Raw genomic sequence first — 18,396 nt, 5'->3', positions numbered from 1 at the left:
CCACCCCTGCGATGACAAGACAGAAGCCTCCACATCAGCCTCTGATTGGCCACAGATCAATCCTTCATAGGGTGTAACCAATGGGAGGCCTCTAAAGGGCGCCTGGGGGTGTTACCAAATATTTTTGCTTTACAAAAACCCTGGGGAGCATTGCAAGCGGGGGATGGTGTCTTGAGCCACTGGCTCGAGCCCACTCCCGCTCTGCGGAACGTACTTCTGCCTCAATGTAGCTGTGCTTTCGACTCAGCAAAACAGAAATCATGTTCCAAATACACACGATGCTAAGAACAAACAGGAACACGCATGACCTGCCACTGCAGCCGCACGTATGATTGGTTATCCGGGGCCAAAAGGCCATTCTCAGTAAGACTTTAGAAATATATGCGTCTGCTTTTTATAATTGCTCCATATATTGTGTTATCAGACAAGATAGTTATTTAAGAAATGGGAATTGCAGAAATGACTGCAGTGCAGCAGTAATTATGGTGCACTTTTTCACTATTTAAGTTGGCTAGTTCTCCACGTTCCTGAAACAATTTTTAGGGTTTTTTTTTTTTTTTTTTTTTTTAGTAGTAGAAAATGCAGGCAGTGTTTTCACAAAAGTAAATGTACAGTGATTTGAAATACAATAAATGAAGGCAATGCATGGCCTTCCAGTAAAAATTTTAAAAATAAATAAATAAAAATCTGTGCTTTCGTTACCCTGTTCTTTCATTGCTTGTCTTTCATTGCTTCGTTCTTTTGTTGCTTTGTTTGTGCATTTTGTTCAATTCTTTGTTCAACACACCAAGAACCTGGACAACCCACAGTCAAGACATTCTACCTGGTAACCATAGGACATCACTTTAACATTTCCGGGGGACGCGTCTGATGGCGATGAACTCTTTCAATTTTTGTGTTTCTGAAAAACTAATTTCATTCTTTTCTAAAGAAAAAAATGTTTTCATTGGGTAAAGAATTTTAAATTGGCTGGGCGCGGTGGCTCACACCTATAATCCCAGCAGTTTGAGAGGCCAAGGCAGGTGGATCACCTGAGGTCAGGAGTTCAAGACCAGCCTGGCTAACATGGCAAAATCCTGTCTTTACTAAAAATTAACTGAACGTGGTGGCACATGCCTGTGATCCCAGCTACTCAGGAGGCTGAGGCATGAGAATCGTTTGAACCCAGGAGGCGGAGGTTACAGTGAGCCAAAATCGCGCACCATTGCACTCCAGCCTGGACGGCAGAGTGAGAGGGGAGCAACTGGGCCTGGGCTAAAGGAGGCTTTGGCTGAGCCCCTCCGTGCCCAGGGTACAACAAGAGTCAGGACAGTACACAGGGACTTGCCTTAGGAAAGCCCACCCAGCCAGGTGCACGACTTGCATGAAGAAGATCAGAAAGTTTACTGAGGCACGGGAAGACTTCTTCTGATGGAAGGAGACAAGGGCCCTGGACCACACTCTTCTCAGTGATGGCCTGGAAGCCTCAGCCTGTACAGAAAGAAAGAAGAAATAAAAGATGTAAGGGTTGGAAGGGAAAAAAATAAAGCTGTGGTTGTCCATGGATGACACAGATTCATACAGAGGAATGCTTCAAGAATAGATAAACAACCTGTTAGAATTAATCGGTGGAGTTACAAGGTCACTGAGGACAGGGTCAATATACCCAAAAAAAATCCATCAAGTGCTTGTAGACTAGCACAAACAGAACACAAATTTTAAAATTATATACCATTTACAACAGTATCTGTATTAGTCATTTTCATACTGCTATGAAGAAATATCCAAGATGGGTAATTTGTGAAGAAAAAGAGGTTTAATGGACTCACAGTTCCACTTGGCTGAAGACGCCTCACAATCATGCTGGAAGGTGGAGGAGAAACAAAGTCATGTCCTACATGGCGGCAGGCAAGAGAGTGTGTGCAGGGAAACTGCCCTTTATAAAACCATCAGATCTCATGAGACTTATTCTCTATCACAAGAACAGCACGGGAAAAACCCACCCCCATGATTAAGGTACCTCCCACCAGGACCCTCCCACACCACAAGTTGATTATGGGAGCTACAATTCAAGATGAGATTTGGGTGGGGACACAACCAAACCATATCAGCATCCAGATATTTAGAAATAAATCTAACTGGAGATGTGAAAGACCTCCACCTGCAAACTACACAGTGAAATTAAACACGTAAGTAAATGGTTATGCCATATTCCTGGATTAGAAAATTCAATAATGTAAAATGTCAGTTCTCCCCAAATCAATTTTTAGATTCAATGCAATCCCAGTAAAATTCCAAGTTGAGTTTGTTTGGGGTGGTTTTGTTTGTTTGTTTGGAGACAGGTTCTTGCTCTCAAGACCCTACGTCCTGGACAGGGTCCACCTAGGCTGGAGTACAGTGGCATGATCACAGCTCACTGCAACCTTGAATTCCTGGGCTCGGGTGATCCCACCTCAGCCTCCTGAGTAGCTGGGACTACAGGCACACACAAAAATTTTTGTATTTTTTATATAGACAGGATCTTGCCTTGTTGCCCAGACTGGTCTCAAACGGCCAGGCTCGAGCGATCCTCCCACCTCAGCCTCCCCAAGTGCTGGGATTACAGGCATGAGCTACCGCAATAGGCCAAGTTTTTGTTGTTGTTTTTTGTTTTGTTTTAAACTGAGCTGAGAAACTTCAAGTCGCGGCTGGAGAAGAGTCAAGATGGGTCTGGCCCCACCTCACCCCCACAGAGCCTCCTTGGCTTTAGGAAGGGCAGGGGTCCTTTCTCAGGCACTGGTGGCTGTGCTTTAAGCTACTGTGGTGGAGGCTGAGCCAGTCTCCCGCCCACCTGGCTACCAGGAAGCCTCGAGTCTGTCCCTGCAGTCCCTCCTCCTGGGAGCTGCTGACCAATCTAGGGTGTCCCCACCTGTTTTGCTTTCTGGGAAGAGTCTCCTCTCTGAGAAGCAAGACCCCCTAGAGATGTGGTCGATGCTGGCTCCGCCTGCCCTGCCCTGCCTGCCTGCACACCGTTCCGGGTGTCAGCACCCCAGGCGACTGCAGGACCCTGGATGCCCTGAGGTCCGAGAAGGCGGGAGGTCCCCGAGTCTTTTACTCCCCGGAGATGAGCCTTCGTGGGGCTCTCAGGTCCCTTTTTCCTTTTTACTTCTACCTGGGGGTTGTGGTGCCGAATGCCTCTTGGGTTCCAACGTCTGGTGCCGTCTCAGGAGTTCCACCGGCAGCCACCCGACGTGCGGTGACTGTAACAGGTTTGTGACCCCTGCCCTCCCCGCATGGCCTGGCACATCGGCAGCCCTCCCGCGAGTCAGCTTGGGTGACTGCGACTGCCCTGGGCTCTAAACCCGGGGGTACGGGCCAGGCGTCTGCCTGGGGAGGTGTGGACAGACGCAGGCAGGGTGGGAGGAGGCGGATGTGTCCTCTACGAAGGACGCGGGGCGCGCGGGGCCTCCAGTCCCCGGCACCCTCCACCCCGAGCCCACGTCCCCACACGTGTCGTGCCCCGCCTCCCCAGCCTCCTGGGCCTCCAGCCGCCCCCGCGTCCTTTCCTACTGCCCCCCACCGTGCTTCCCAACTGCCCCCCACCGTGCACCCGGCATCCCAGGCCCAGGTGCCCCGCCCCGGGCCTTACCCATGGAGTGGAGCCTGCTCGCCTCCCCGGACCCCTGCGCCTGGCTCCTCCTTGGCTCCCACGAGGCACAGCCTGTGTCCCCCCAGCCCGCCGCGAACTCGCGCTGCAACCTGCCCCCTCGGCCCTGCCCCCGGCCCCGCCCCCAGCCATCTGGCCCCTCCCCTCCCCTCTGGCCCCGCCTCTGGCCCCGCCCCTCCCTGGCCCGCGAGGCGGCCGCGTGTTTTCTGTTCCCGTCTCTGCCAGGTGGGGGCGAGTGCTCTGAGGTCAACCCTCGGCCACCTGGGAGCTGAGCGGTGCTGCCACTGTCCCCATTTCAGAGATGAGGAAACTGAGGCTCACAGGGCAAAGGGCCGTCTGCGTCCGCAGGAGGGCCGGAGCCCAGCTCTTCGTGGAGGAACAGGGAGGCCTGGACCAGCCCCTTCCCGAACGCAGCAAGTGATGCTCTGAGAAGGGGGTGCGGGGACCCCTTCCCTCTGGGGCCCTCAGGAGGGGCGGGCCTCAGTCCTGGGATGTGGCCCCAATCCAGCCACCCTCAAGCCTCCCAGGAGTCTCAGCGCCTCCCCACGCACCCGAGTGTCCAAAAGGCTCCGACATCCCCTCTAGCGGGAGCGCTCCTCAGTCTCTCTGGCGAGGGTCCCGGGCACCAAGGAAGAGGGCGGCAGCAAGGACTGGGTGGGTCGGCTTTCCAGCGCCTGGCTTGCAATGTCGGGCTCCCCCTCCATCCTCAGCTCCTGGGAGCTCATTCTCAAGGCTGGCTGGGTCCACCTCAGCCTGGAATGAGTGTGTGGCATTCTTATGGCCACCTGCCCCCAACCATGAAAACAGACCCAGTGCCAGTCTTCAGGCACAGCTGGATCCCAGTGCCAGTCTTCAGGGACAGCTGGATCTCAGTGCCAGTCTTCAGGGACAGCTGGATCTCAGTGCCAGTCTTCAGGGACAGCTGGATCTAGGCCCTCCGGAAATGCCATCAAGGCTGGCTCTTCACTTGGCCTCTGTGTTGGTCTCAGCCACACTGCCCTGCAGTGGCCAAGGTGGCGGTCCTTGGGCAACTGAGCTGACGTCCTGCCAGCCCCCAAACATGAAGTGTCCTTCTGTGGAATCCCTGCAACATGTCTGGGTGAGACGGGACTGGCCAGGCTGGGGTCACGGCCATCCCTCAGCCTGTGTCAGTGCCCATGACAGGCCAGGCCACATGACCCACCCCCCTGGGTCCACCCCAAGCGGGCAGAATGGATTCTGCTGGCCCCATGTGCCCGTGCACGGCGCTGTGCCAGGAGACACAGGGCCCCCTCAGTCATCACATGGCGTTTCTCATAAGCTTCTGAGGTGGCCCAGGGACCACCAGGGCTCCAGTGTGGCCAAGAAGTGAAGTCCGGAGTTACCCAGAGGGCTGCTGGTGAGGGGAGTACTCAAGACGGAGGTGGAGGGCTTCCTGGAGCTGGTGGCATTTGAGAGGACACAGGGGAAGAGCAGCACAGAGTGGAAGGCCCTGCAGGAGAATTCAGGGGACTCTGGCAGCCCAGCAAGCTCCAGTTCCTAGGATCCTAGGATGCTTGTTGGGGAAACAATATTGTACATCTCTCCCTCCCTCCCCCTGCTCCCCATCCCCTTCCCACCCCCTCCCTACCACACTCCTGCAGCCTAGAGAGGGAAAGGTCCCTCCACCAGGACCAGACCTCCTCCCTCCTCCCACCCCACTTCCAGCATTGGCAGAGAGTGCTGGACCTGGACTATGGTCAGGAGCAGTGGCTCCCCCAGCACCATCAAACCTGTCACCTCCCTGCACCCCTTCCCCCCTCCCCTCCCTTCCTTCCTCCCCTTTCTTTACCCCCTCTCCTCCCTTTCCCCACCTCCCCTCTCTTCCCACCTCCCCTCCCTTTCTCCCTCCTCCCTTCCTCCATCCCCTCCCTTCCCGCCTCCCCTTGCTATGCCTTTTGCCCTCCTCCCTGCACCCTCTTCTTCCTGCACCCCCTGCTCCCCTCCCCCCGCTTTCACCCATCCCTCCTCCCTGTAACCCCCCCCTCCTCCCTGCACCCTCCTTCCCCTTTCCTGCACCTTCCTTCCCCCTCCCCACTGCTCCACCCTCACCTCTGCTTCTCCCATTTGGCACTTCCCATGTTCCTGTCTCCACACGGGAATGCAGTCTTTTTGTTTTTCATTCATTTATTTTTGCAGCGTTATTGAGAGAGAGCTGATGTATGGTAACCTGCATATATTTGTAGTGTGCAGTGTGAAAAGTTTCGACACTTTACACACCTGTGAAACCATCACAGTCAAGATTAACTCTCCATCACCCAAGTTTCCCCATGCCCTTGGCAGGCCTCTCCCACCCCATCTGCGAAGGCGCCCAGGAGCCTTTTCTCACTCCCATCACTGCGCTGCCCAGCATCTCGCACGGGTGGAAGCAGCTGGTTCCTGTTGTCGCGGAGCGTTCGGCTGCGGGGTAAAATAAAGCTGCTGTGAATCTTGTACAGGCTTTGCTGGACACCTGTGTTCGTTTCTCCACGAGCAGCGGTCAGAGACACGTTTAACCCCTTAAGAAACTGCCAGAAGGGTATGAACCACCGTCCACACCCCAGCACCTCCAGGAGTTCCGCACCCTCCCGACGCTTGTCCTGGTCCCATCCTCACGAGTGTGTTCCTGGTATTTTGTTGTTTTTAATTTCTAAATAAGCTCAGGAAACATGATTCTCAACATCCTCCTCAGAGGCACCCAGAGAGAAGCTGCTTCTCTTCTGCTCACAGCGGAGGGCTCTCCTGTCCACCTGTGCCCTTCCCCAGCAGCCTTTTCCATCTCAAGCCTCTACCCAGCCCCTTCGCCAGTCAGGAGGCTCCCCAGGGTCCGGCCCCTGCAGCCCCTGGAAAGGCTCCCGTGCCTGAGAGGCGCTCACAGCACTTGGTGGGTAAGAACATTGAGAAAAGACAGATACACACGTGCCCATCCTTCTCAAAAACAGAAATTCTAGCAGAAATTGGGACTTAACAGCCTGACAAGCAGCTAGCTGCGTTTCTAACAAGGAGTGTGATCTATCTCCCAAGCAAGTCTCGAACGTGCCCTGGGAAGCTCCCGTTCGACCTTCCTGGTGAGCTCAGCGTCACAGGGACTGTGCCCAGTCCGGCTTTGTGTCAACGCTCTGCTTCACATAGCCAGCCCCGCCAGGCAGGGGGCTTCAGAAGGCTGCGTAGGGACTGGGGTCTTTCGAATTGCATAACCACCATTCTGAGATCAGGCACTGGTTGAGCACTTGCTGTATGCATGGCACTGAGGACACAGGAGGCCCTGATGGGTCCCCAAAGCTACTCCGACCAATGAAAGCCGAGAGCAGCACAGACGCCACTGCCTCTGTGGTCCCGGGCAGGCCCAGATGAAGGCTCAGTGGACCTTTTTTTTTTTTTTTTTGAGACAGAGTCTCGCTCTGTCGCCCAGGCTGGAGTGCAGTGGCACGATCTCAGCTCACTGCAACCTCCGCCTCCTGGGCTCAAGTGATTCTCCTGCCTCCGCCTCCCGAGGAGCTGGGACTACAGGAGCGCACCACCACACTCAGCTAATTCTTTATATTTTAGGAGAGACGGGGTTTCACCATGTTGGCCAGGATGGTCTCTTGACCTCAGGTGATCTGCCCACCTCGGCCTCCCAAAGTGCTGGGATTACAGGTGTGAGCCACCACATCCACCTGGACTTTTTCTTTTTTAGATAAAATTACACTTGAAATTGATTTGTAGACCTAGTATTAAAAAGATTTTTTAAAATTACATTTGGAAGCCACCGTCTGATAGAAGGGAAAATGCCAGCAACTGACTGTGGAGAACCACCACATTTGTAGTCAGAGCAGCATTCGAAAAACGATGACAACTTCTTGGGCACTTAGCCCACCATCGGGGCCATTTACACGCCTGAGTCCTTTAGTGCCAGCTCCCTAGTGCGGGGCCAGGTGACCCACCTGGGTGGGGCCCAAGCCTTTCCCGGTGCTTAACTGAAGTGCCCTTACATTGGCTGAAATACACAGATCTTACCTGTCAGCTTAGCATTTCACATTGGCATGCACCTGTGCGACCCCTATGATGATCGAATCAGAACATTTTCATCACCCCAGAGGGCCCTGGCGCCTCTTCCTGACAGTCTCCTCACCGGAGGCCCACGCCCTGCTTCTACCCACACGTGAGCTTCCATCAGGTGGAATCAGAATGCACAGGCTTCTGTGTCTGGCCTCCTCCAGTCAGCATAGTTCTTCTGAGATTCAGCTCCATCATTGAGCACATCAGGAGTTCGTTCCTTTTTATTCCTGGGAGACGTTTCACTGACTAAATATGCCTCCATTTGACTCTCCATTCACCTGCTGATGGGCATTTGGGCTGCTTCCATCTTAAGCATCAATGAATACAGCCACTGTGAACATTCTTATACGACTTTTTGGTGGACAAAGGAACTCATGCTCAAGTAGATGCTTAGGAGTGGAACTGCTGGTCACAGGACAGATGCACACTCAGTTTCGTCACTGTGTCACACACCGGGTAGACGTGCATTCAGCTTCCTGTGTCACGCACTGGATACACACGCATTTGGCTTCCTGTGTCACGCACCACGCCACCACTGGATGGCAGTCGTTCAGATTCAAGCCCTGAGGGTGGGCACACAGTGGGGCCTCACTGTGGTCTCTATTTGCATTTCTCTGATGACCAGTAATGGTGAGCACCTTTTCAGTTGCTTATTCACCACTTGTATATCTTTTCTAAAGCACCTGTTCAAGTGTCTTGCACATTTGTTATTGTATTGTCTTTTTATCACTGAGTTGTGGAATTCTTTATTCCTTTGTCATGTATAAATATTGCAAATATTTCTCCAAGTCTGTGGCTTGCCTTTTTACTTTATATACCTTTTTTAACATCCTAAAGAGAAATTTACTTTCCATTTTATTTTTTCTCAGTAATAGAGCAAAACAATAAAGAAAAAAATATAGATGAGTATCTAAACTTTTTCAGAAACAATGTATTTCATAGAGTAAAAATTGAATACACTTTTTTCCCACTGTGTTCATGAAATCTAAATGATAGATTGTGGAATTCATAAGTGTGGCGAATAAGCCAGTCTAAAGAAAATCTCCTGTGCCTCCCGTACGACGTCCCATATCATGTCCCATATCATGTCCCGTCCACATCCCGTACCACATCCTGTACCACGGACCATAACAGGCGATTGCCAAAAAGCAAAGGTTCCACTCTGACCTTGAACTAAACGCTGACCAACCTCCAAGGGCATCTTGATGAGCAAAAGGCTGTAGCTTTGAGGCCCAATTTATCCATTCTTCTTCAGGATTTGTGCCTTCTACGTCCTTAGAAATCCTTTCCCACTCCCAGTCATGAAGACCTCTGATGCTTTCCAGGTCTCTGTCCACCTCAAGTTCATGTTTACGTACAGTGTGAAGATGGACTCCAGGCTCACGTTCCCCCACAGGGCACAGAACTGCACCAGGGCCTTCAGCCACGCCTGTCTTTGCACCACGCCGTCCTGATTGCTGTCACTTCAGAGGAAGTCTTGAAATGTGGGAGGGTCAAGTGCTCCATTCTGTCCTAGGCTGTCTTGGCTATTTAAGTCCTCTGCATTTCTATATACATTTGTGGAATCAGATTGTCAGTTTCTAGGAAAATCCTGCTGGGATTTGGTTGAGCCGGCATTGCTTCTGCTTCTCAGTTTGGACAGACTTGCTGTCTTCAGCAACAGTGAGTCTTCCCCACCAGCACTATGGTGTTGGCCTCCGCTGAGGGCTTCGATTTCTCAGTTCCAGTGTAAGGATCTCGTACATCTTTCATTCAGTGTATACCTAGGCATGTGTTCTCTGTGCTATTGTTGACGGCACGTTTTTAACCTGGTTGTTGGTTGCGAGTACACGGAACTACAGACGCCTCCAGCTACCGGCCTTGCCTCCGGCCCTCTTTCGGAGTTCACGCACCATGCTCAGTGTTGTGTTTGTAGGTTCGTCTGGACTTCCGAGACACGTGTCACCTCTAAATTTTTTGTTCACCTTCTTCCTCTCCATACTTGGTGCCTGTTTTTCTTGCCTTTTTGCCCAACTGGAGCTGCCTATATGTGGGGAGCGGAGGCAGCAAGAGCGGCCGTCCCGGTCATGTTCACATCAGGCTGCTCGTGCCCCAGGTCTGTGCAAACACCCAGATCAGACTGACGGCAGCCAGCAAGCCTGTGATGAGATGCGAAACAGCAGCTACGAGTCTCAAGAACAGAGTACAACAAACGCGTCTGTGGACCCGGTCTTGTGGCAGTGCCTGGCTGAGGGGAGTCCCCGTGACTGCCCCATGCAGACTGACCGAACCAACATGAAGAGCAGAAGAGCTGGAATGAAATCAATCATCCTCGCAGAAATTCAAGTGCAACTGCCCTTTGTACCTGATTAAACTCATTTATTTCAGGCCAAGAACTTCGTGAAAGGCAGGTATGGGTCATGGATGGAAAGCACAGGCATGACCCCATCAGGGAACGACCCTGGCACAGCCTGCAGTAGGAAGCTGGAGAGCGCCCACCAGTGCTTCCTGCTGAGACTCGGTGTGGCCGCAAGTGTCCAGGGTGAACTGTTTCCTCCTTAAAAAAGATATGGAGGACTCCTTACCCCCGGTCCTCAGAATGGGACTCTATCTGGAGTTAGGGTCTTTACACAGGTAATCCAGTCAGAATGAGGTTGTTTGGGTGGGCCCTGATCCAACAGGGCTGGGGGTCCTTACAGAGAGGGGAAGCTGGACCCAGAGACTGACACACACAAGGGAGAAGCTGCGGAAAGGCGAAGGCAGAGATTGGGAGCTGTGTCTAAGCCAAGGAACCCAAAGGTGCCAGCAGCTGCCAGAAGCTGGGAGAGCAGACCCTTCCCCAGAGCCTGGGGAGAAACCCACCCTGCTGGCACCTGTGGCCCCCAGAGCTGTGGGACGATCCGTGGTCCTTTGTCACGGCAGCCCCAGTGGGGCAGTGCAACAGGTGTGGGAACAGCGGCAGTGTCTCCAGCAGCACTTGTAAGTAAACCTGTATTATCGCTGTGGCTCCGTCACACCAGGTGGAGTGAATGTCATGACGGGGGACTGACTCCAGTCGCATCAGAGACCGCTCCCAAAGGCTCTCCAAGGTGCTCAAAGGCAGGGAGTGGTGCGGTACACATTGGCGCTGAGTCTCTGAGGGCCCAGCAGGAGCTGCAACCTGTCAGGGCCAACCTGTACCACAAACTGCCCTGGAGACGCCTTCTCTCGCCACAGGAGGTCTGCGTCAGGGCTGGGGCCCTCTGGGCACCTCAGCCGCGTTTCTGTGTGCATCTCCCCCTGCGCTGGGCCTCCCCCCGCCCCTCCTAGCTGTGCCCAGCTCATCTCCACCTGTGAGAGCAGAAGATGTAAGCGCAGTCTCCAGCCCCCGGACTCCACGCACAGGGCGGCTCAGCCCCTGTCCTCACAGAGAAAGTTCTTTCTCCCAGCTCTGCTGGGGCTCAGCTACAGATTCCAACAGGTGGCTCAGAAACCAGTGCCTCAGCAGAGCCAGAGTGCAATCTGGCAGCAGAATCTAAAACTGGAAAACTGGGGAAAAATAGGCAAAACAAATACAGATAAATTTGTTTTTAATAAAGGAGTTAATTTTCTTTCAATCCTATATAAAACAATAGCAATTAAAAACTTCATTTTTGAAAGTAAAATATTTACATATGAACAAGTAACTGTGCAAAATTTACATGAAAAAATGGAAAGACAGGGATTTCCTAAAAGACAAAATAAAAGGTGTAACAGTTCTCAGGTGTTGATAAAAAATACTGATCAGCGTTCAGTTCACACGCGCTTGAATTAAAGTCTAATGTGAGAATTCACACGGAGAAAGCCGGAGTATTTACAGTCATAAAAGTACTATCAATAGACAATTTCATACAATAACCTCTGAAAATAGAAAGAACCAATTAGTATATTTGTAATAAAAAAATAGGTACAAAGAAGGGGCTTTGCTCTGGACGTCTGTAAAGTCGGCCCAAGGCTTGCATACAGTCTCTTAGCAAAATAATTATAGTTTACATAGCCATTTCTATGTCATGTGCCAAAAGTTATGTACAATTACTGACAAAATACACCAACCATTTTTCAACACTTGATTCACACCGAGAAACAGTCTTTTGATGATTCTTCTCAACTTTGATTTTATTTAATCTAGGTTTTCACTTTTAGCTAAAAAACACAGTGCAAGTAAAATATATTTATGCTGAAAAGATTTTCATCTCTTTTAACTTTACAGCTTTACAAACTATAGCAAATAAAATGCATTTGTACAGATGCTGACCACACATTCAGAAGGAGCCCACCTTTGCTGGGCCCCGCCTCTACCAAGCAGAAATTCGATTACACTCTGAGGTGGGGGTGCTACGATGAATTGTATATTCCTCCAGGATTCTCAGCGGAGCGGAGGGGAAGGGAGACGAGGGGAGGGCTGGGGGGAGAGGGGAGGGCTGGGGGAGAGGGGAGACGGGGAGAGGGGAGGGGAGAAGAGGGAAGGGGGAGAAGAGGGAAGGAGAGAAGAGGGGAGGGGGAGAGGGGAGGGGAGAAGAGGGGAGGGGAGAAGAGGGGAGGGGAGAAGAGGGGAGGGGAGAAGAGGGAAGGGGGAGAAGAGGGAAGGGGGAGAAGAGGGAAGGGGGAGAAGAGGGAAGGGGGAGAAGAGGGGAGGGGGGAGAGGGGAGGGGAGCGGGGAAGAGAGGAGGGTGGGGAGAGAGGAGGGTGGGGAGAGAGGAGGATGAGGGAGAGAGGAGGGTGAGGGAGAGAGGAGGGTAGGGGGAGAGGGGAGGGGAAGGAAGATAAATAGTCTAAAAAATCAGTTTGCTTTGCTAACTGACTATTACAAAAATAAAATAAAATGAGGTCATCGGCTGTAGACATACACCTACACAGTAAGTTAGGTAGAACTAAACCAAAATGCACAAATAATGCAGAAACTGCTATGAGTTGACAGAGGGCAGCTAATTATTTGCTAACGATTCCATCAGTCTTTATATATGGCTTGTTTGGCAAGAAGGCCACTCAATCAAGATGAGTTAAGATTTAATTGTCCTTTAAGAGTATCCACAGGCCTTTGTGTTCTCTCTGTTACAGACACGTATTTTCTTTCACACTGAAGAGTTGATTTAGAAACAGGAAAATATAAAACTGTTCCATCGTAAAGAGGTGGCTGTTTTTTAAACAATATCCCATTTGCTTGTTACAAAAAGGCGTAATCTGCAAATATATAAAAAGTCCCCAGGCGTCCTCCTGTGTCACTTAAGGAATGCTTTGTAGAGCAGCAGTGAATGGCTTGTCTCACGTTCATTTTCTAAACAAAATATGAGGTCCCTGAGGTTGACCCGCGTGATTCTTTGTCGCGTGAACTGTCTGGGGGCTCCGACCCCCGAGCTGCCTGGGACCACCGAGCCGGGGCCCGACCCCTGGTGACAAAAACGGAGAAGACAGGGTGTTAGTGGGGCCCAGAGTGGGGCTTGAAATGGGGGCCTGTGTGTCTGAACCAAGTACCCCGATTCCAGAGGAGGCCAGGCCTGGCATGGGCTCCCTCCGGTAGGCCCACAGCTGGAGCTGAGGTGCTGTCCCAGGGCCCTGCCAAGGCAGGGGCAAGGGCAGGAGGCCTCATGCTGCACCTTCAGGACAGGGCACACTCAGACACTGCCCAATGCCCCACAGTGCTCAGACCTGCTCCTGGGGCTGAGGATGGACCAGGGGGTGGCACCCACCCAAGGCAAATGTCTGAGCGGCCCCAGGGCCACCCTCCATGCAACCACAGCTGGACTGCATGTGGACTCAGCTGGGGTACAAAAGCCACACTGGGTCCCTATGTGTCATCCTGCTTGGCTGCTGAATTCCCGCACTGGGAGGGCTGGGGTCGGCTGGGACTGGGCATGCTAGGTCAGCTGCGAAGGCTGGGTTGCTCAGTGGCTCCCACAGTGATCCCTGGGCCTCTGGCTGGGCCCTGCTGCACAGACCCTGCCTCCATCAGCCCCTCTAGGTGACCAGGTGCCTCCCGAGCTGCCTCAGATGTGTTCCTGCTTGGAGAAGCATAGCTGCTGGGTGCCAGCTCTTGTGGAGAGCTCTGGTGGTTTCAGCTGATGACATCTGCATAACACCGCCTAGCGGGGCCACGCCACACACACACGACACCGCCCAGCGGGGCACACACCACACACACACACGGCACCGCCCAGGGGGGCACGAGCCACACACACACACGACACCGCCCAGCGGGGCACAAGCCACACACACACACGGCACCGCCCAGGGGGGCACAAGCCACACACACACACACACACACACACACATACGGCACCGCCCAGGGGGGCACGAGCCACACACACACGACACCGCCCAGCGGGGCATGTGCCACACACACACACGGTACCGCCCAGCGGGGCACGCGCCACACACACACACGGCACCGCCCAGGGGGGCACGAGCCACACACACACACACACACACACACACACACAAACACGGCACCGCCCAGGGGGGTACGAGCCACACACACACACACACACGGCACCGCCCAGCGGGGCACACACCACACACACACACACACACACACGTGGCACCGCCCGGGGGGCACAAGCCACACAACTCCCAACGGCTGTGGTTTCCCCATCTGGCATGAAAACTAAGGTCTGCTCTGATGGGGAAAGCTGCTCACGTATATTTAAGTACAAAGATTACAATGGCATCTTTATGGCACATTCTCAACCAAAGTTAAGACGCTGGAAGTAGCTGATTCTGCTCTGCACGCCACTGGGAGCCCTGCCGTGAACAGCCACAGGCAACGCCCGGGCTGCCCTGATGTGGCACCCCTCATCCCGTCCTTCCTCCCGTCCCCGCTCTGCCACTTTCAGTTCAGGCTGGGAGCATGGCTGCCTGTGTGATGGCGTGCAAGTGTGACTCCGACCCACTACATTTTCTTTCTTCCTGTGAGATTCAAACAGAAGAGGGCACCTGTCTCCCTCAGACGCCCTGCACTGTGAGGGCCCTTCTTCAGACCTGCCCCGGGTGCCTCTGCTACTGAAGCCTCCGCACGCTCCACACTAGCTCATTACAAACTGATCCTCACCTGAGGCCGGGCCTCCCAAAAGAGAACTCAGGCGGGGCGAGTGACAGTCTGCAGGGTGAGGGCGGGGCTCTCACACGCACCACCCTAACAGGCTGTGCGACCCAGTGACACCTTCTATAAATTCCAGACTGTGTTTGATGCTTCTACCTTCAAAATAGTTCAGCTGCCAAAAAAGAGGACTGGGGTGAAGGGGAGACGCTCATCCCAGGTACGCAATTTAAGGGCTGCTGAGGGTTGGAAATCAAGATATTCTAATGCCAAGTGTCAGCACCAATCAAGGGAAGGGGCGAGACCAACCAAGGGTGGGGGCGAGACGGTGCCTCCTTGGGGCTGAGGCCACTCCCAGGTCCCAGCACACTGAGAAACTGATGGCAGGCCCTGCTTCTGCGCCAAGCTCTGAAGGTGCACTATGAATGAAAAACATAACTTCTCCAGATTCTGAGTTTTATAAATACAACTAAATTTTTCTTAAATCTAAAAAAAGAAAAGAAAAGAAAAATGCAAATTAACCTGATACTCCAGTTGCCTCTCTCTACACTGCACACTGCCGCCTTCTCCCCAGTCCACCTCACCCCAGGGAGGGGGGGGTCCACACTCTCTGTCTTTCCCATAGGGTCTTTGCTAGCAGAATTCTATGTGGATTCTGGCTACCGCAGAGGGTCTGCTGCTAAACTGCTCTGAAGATGGAGTGGCGATCTCGTGGGAACCTCCCCCTCTCTTCTCAGGACTGGGGCTGCCACTGGACCAAGGTCTTCTGTGCCCAGCCCACACGGCAGTGGCAGCGGCTTTCCTTCCTAGGTTCATCCAAACCCCTCATGGGCTGTGCCCGTGGTGGGCGCAGCAGCCCGGTGGGGGGTGGCAGTCAGGGACTGGTCACGGAGCCTGCTGGGAGGAAAGTGCTTAGTGGGGGCTCCCAGCTCCCATGGGACACCTGAGGATGAAGTGCCTGCGGGGACCAGGGCCAAGGCACCCATGGCCACTCTAGAGGAACTGTGGCACATGCAGGTGCGACGGCCACTCTAGAGGGCCTGTGACCCATGCAGGTGTGATGGCGCAAAGCAGGGCCTGGGACGACAAGGTCCACCAAGGCCAGCGCCGATGTGGAGCCCTGGGGGCCTCGGCGTAAACAACTCCAAACACAGGGGCTTGGGGTTTTTTAGGTGCAGGCACTGGGATTAGAAAACGAGCAAGCAAACTAAAATCCCCACGACCCTGGACATACCACACGAACCCTCCCCCCTTTGCAGGTCTCCGCCTCTGAAACATGGCAGACACCCCCTGCCCCGTCACAGGGCTCTTAAAGGCATCAAATGAAAGTAGGCGATCTCTCCACTGCACACGCGCCACAGGGACTCAATGTCGAAGCCAAATGCAGAGAGTCGCCATCCGTGGAACTGCCTGGTGCAGGGTCTGTGCCGCCCGAACGTCAGGCCCCGTGCCATCAGCACCGGGAGCAGAGCGTCTGCTCCTGAGGTGGGAGCCCCTTGGCCCGTCCTTTACTCCGCCACGGAGCCCCAGCAGAGCAATGGGTGGAGAACGCTGTGCCCACAGCCGCCCAGGCAGCGGGTAACAATGGCCCGTGCCGCACACGCTCCAGCCAGCTCCGCCCCGAACGCGTGCAAGCCCTCTCCGTGCCTAACCATTTACGCGGTGTCACACACAGGAGGCAAGGTCACTGGCAGCACATTTCGAAGAACAGCAGTAGTAACAAAAACACTCGGACACACAACTTAGAACGTTAGCATCACTTCCGGGAGGCTGAAGACAGCATGGCTGCCGAGCTGACGTCTCCCAGCCTCTCTTCCACACAGTTCAGCACAAGCAAGGAACACAGGTCTACACCAGCATCACCGTCTGCACAGGACGAGGGCGCCTAGACTTCACAGTCACTGCACGTCGGCGCACGGTCAATACACGCCCGAGCCTGATCCCGCTAGTGCCTCCCCTGCAAGGCCGCGGTGGGGCGGGGCGGGGCGGGACGGGGTCCATGGGAAGTCACTGCTGAAAGGCTAAGGCACCCCAAGTCCGAGCGCCTGAGAGGTGTCCAGGAAGGTCAGCACGGACCATAGGGCAGGGACCACGGAGCACAAGACGGGAAGGGGTTGTCAAGGCAACATGGCGTGTCGTGAGAGGAGCCCTCTGGCCGCTGGGTGTTGAGGCAGAAAAGAAGGAAAAGGGGAAGTTCGGGTCCTGCAGGAAAGGGCTGGGAGGACCGGAGGACGTTCGGGACCCGGACTTCCCCATGCGGCCAGCAGAGGGCGCCAGGAAACCACAGACCTGGCAAACACCCCAAGGCCACCAGGAGGAAGGGACAGAGGCAGCAAAGCCACCCAGAGCCACGGGAAAGTCAGAGAGTCAGAAAATGGGGGCTCCACACACATCAGAAACCCACCCTGGAACAACAAGGAAACTAACAACACTCTCAATACAGGAAAATCTGAAGTGTGCACTTAAGGATATAAAAATCACCTCAAATCAGAATCTCAAAAACTAGGAGGCACATTTTTATAAAAACAATACAATTACAAATACAACACCAAAAGGAAGTAACAGTTGACGGGACTTAAGAAAGAAATGGAAGGAAGAGACAAAATTATCTCTGAAATGAATAAACTGCCAACTGTTCGAGGAGAGGAGGCAGTGAAAATGCAGTAAGGAACCCACCAGAGGCAGGAAGCCAAGAGGATGGAGCCAAGACGCAGAAAGGAGGACAAAGGTCAGGAGAAAACAGGACAAACGAGAGCTGGAAAATCTCCCTCTCAGACGGAGTGGGACATTCACACCATGACATTTGCAAAAGACAGCAAACCCACACCCTGAGGAGACACTAAACCCACACCCACCCGAGAGGAGACACCAAAACCCACACCCACCCGAGGAGACACCAAACCCACACCCACCCGAGAGGAGACACCAAACCCACACCCACCTGAGAGGAGACACCAAAACCCACACCCACCCGAGAGGAGACACCAAAACCCACACCCACCCGAGAGGAGACACCAAAACCCACACCCACCCGAGAGGAGACACCAAACCCACACCCACCCAAGGAGACACCAAACCCACACCCACCCGAGAGGAGACACCAAACCCACACCCCAAAAGGAGACACCAAACCCACACCCACCCGAGAGGAGACACCAAACCCACACCCACCCGAGGAGACACCAAACCCACACCCACCCGAGAGGAGACACCAAACCCACACCCCAAAAGGAGACACCAAAACCCACACCCACCCGAGAGGAGACACCAACCCCACACCCACCCGAGAGGAGACACCAAAACTCACACCCACCCGAGGAGACACCAAACCCACACCCACCCGAGAGGAGACACCAAACCCACACCCCAAAAGGAGACACCAAAACCCACACCCACCCGAGAAGAGACACCAACCCCACACCCACCCGAGAGGAGACACCAAAACTCACACCCACCCGAGGAGACACCAAACCCACACCCACCCAAGGAGACACCAAACCCACACCCACCCGAGAGGAGACACCAAACCCACACCCCAAAAGGAGACACCAAAACCCACACCCACCCGAGAAGAGACACCAAAACCGACACATTGAGAGGGCCCAGTGGGTGGAAGGACTCTGAGATGCAACCACATACACTAGGGGCTCTCAGAGCCGACAGCAGGGCTGCCAAGGAGGAAGAGAAGAGAACCCATGAAGGG

At 53.8% G+C, this 18,396-nt stretch overlaps 1 protein-coding gene across 4 annotated transcripts in view; it reads right to left on the bottom strand.

The window, feature by feature from the left end:
* Window positions 1-5,798: 5,798 nt before the first annotated feature.
* The window catches only part of LOC105470548 (TATA-box binding protein associated factor 4), a 93,668-nt gene continuing 81,070 nt past the window's right edge, over window positions 5,799-18,396 (bottom strand). Inside the window, exons 16-17 of one of the 4 annotated variants that reach the window (XR_011613181.1) lie at window positions 10,973-11,170; window positions 5,799-6,043 (exon numbers count right to left, since the gene is read on the bottom strand). Coding sequence is in view for 3 of the 4 variants with exons in the window: in XM_071079088.1 (XP_070935189.1) it covers window positions 12,880-13,047 (168 nt within the window). In the remaining variant the exon portion in view is untranslated. Of the gene's footprint in view, window positions 6,044-9,209; window positions 11,171-12,267; window positions 13,048-18,396 lie in introns of those variants that run through there. The other 3 variants (XM_071079090.1, XM_071079088.1, XM_071079089.1) reach the window with 3 other exon arrangements.

The sequence above is a fragment of the Macaca nemestrina genome, chromosome 15 (genome assembly GCF_043159975.1).
Source record: "Macaca nemestrina isolate mMacNem1 chromosome 15, mMacNem.hap1, whole genome shotgun sequence".
NCBI lineage: Eukaryota > Metazoa > Chordata > Mammalia > Primates > Cercopithecidae > Macaca > Macaca nemestrina.
The sequence above is the reverse complement of the archived record's forward strand: the minus strand, read 5'-3'. Positions and strand labels throughout refer to the sequence as shown.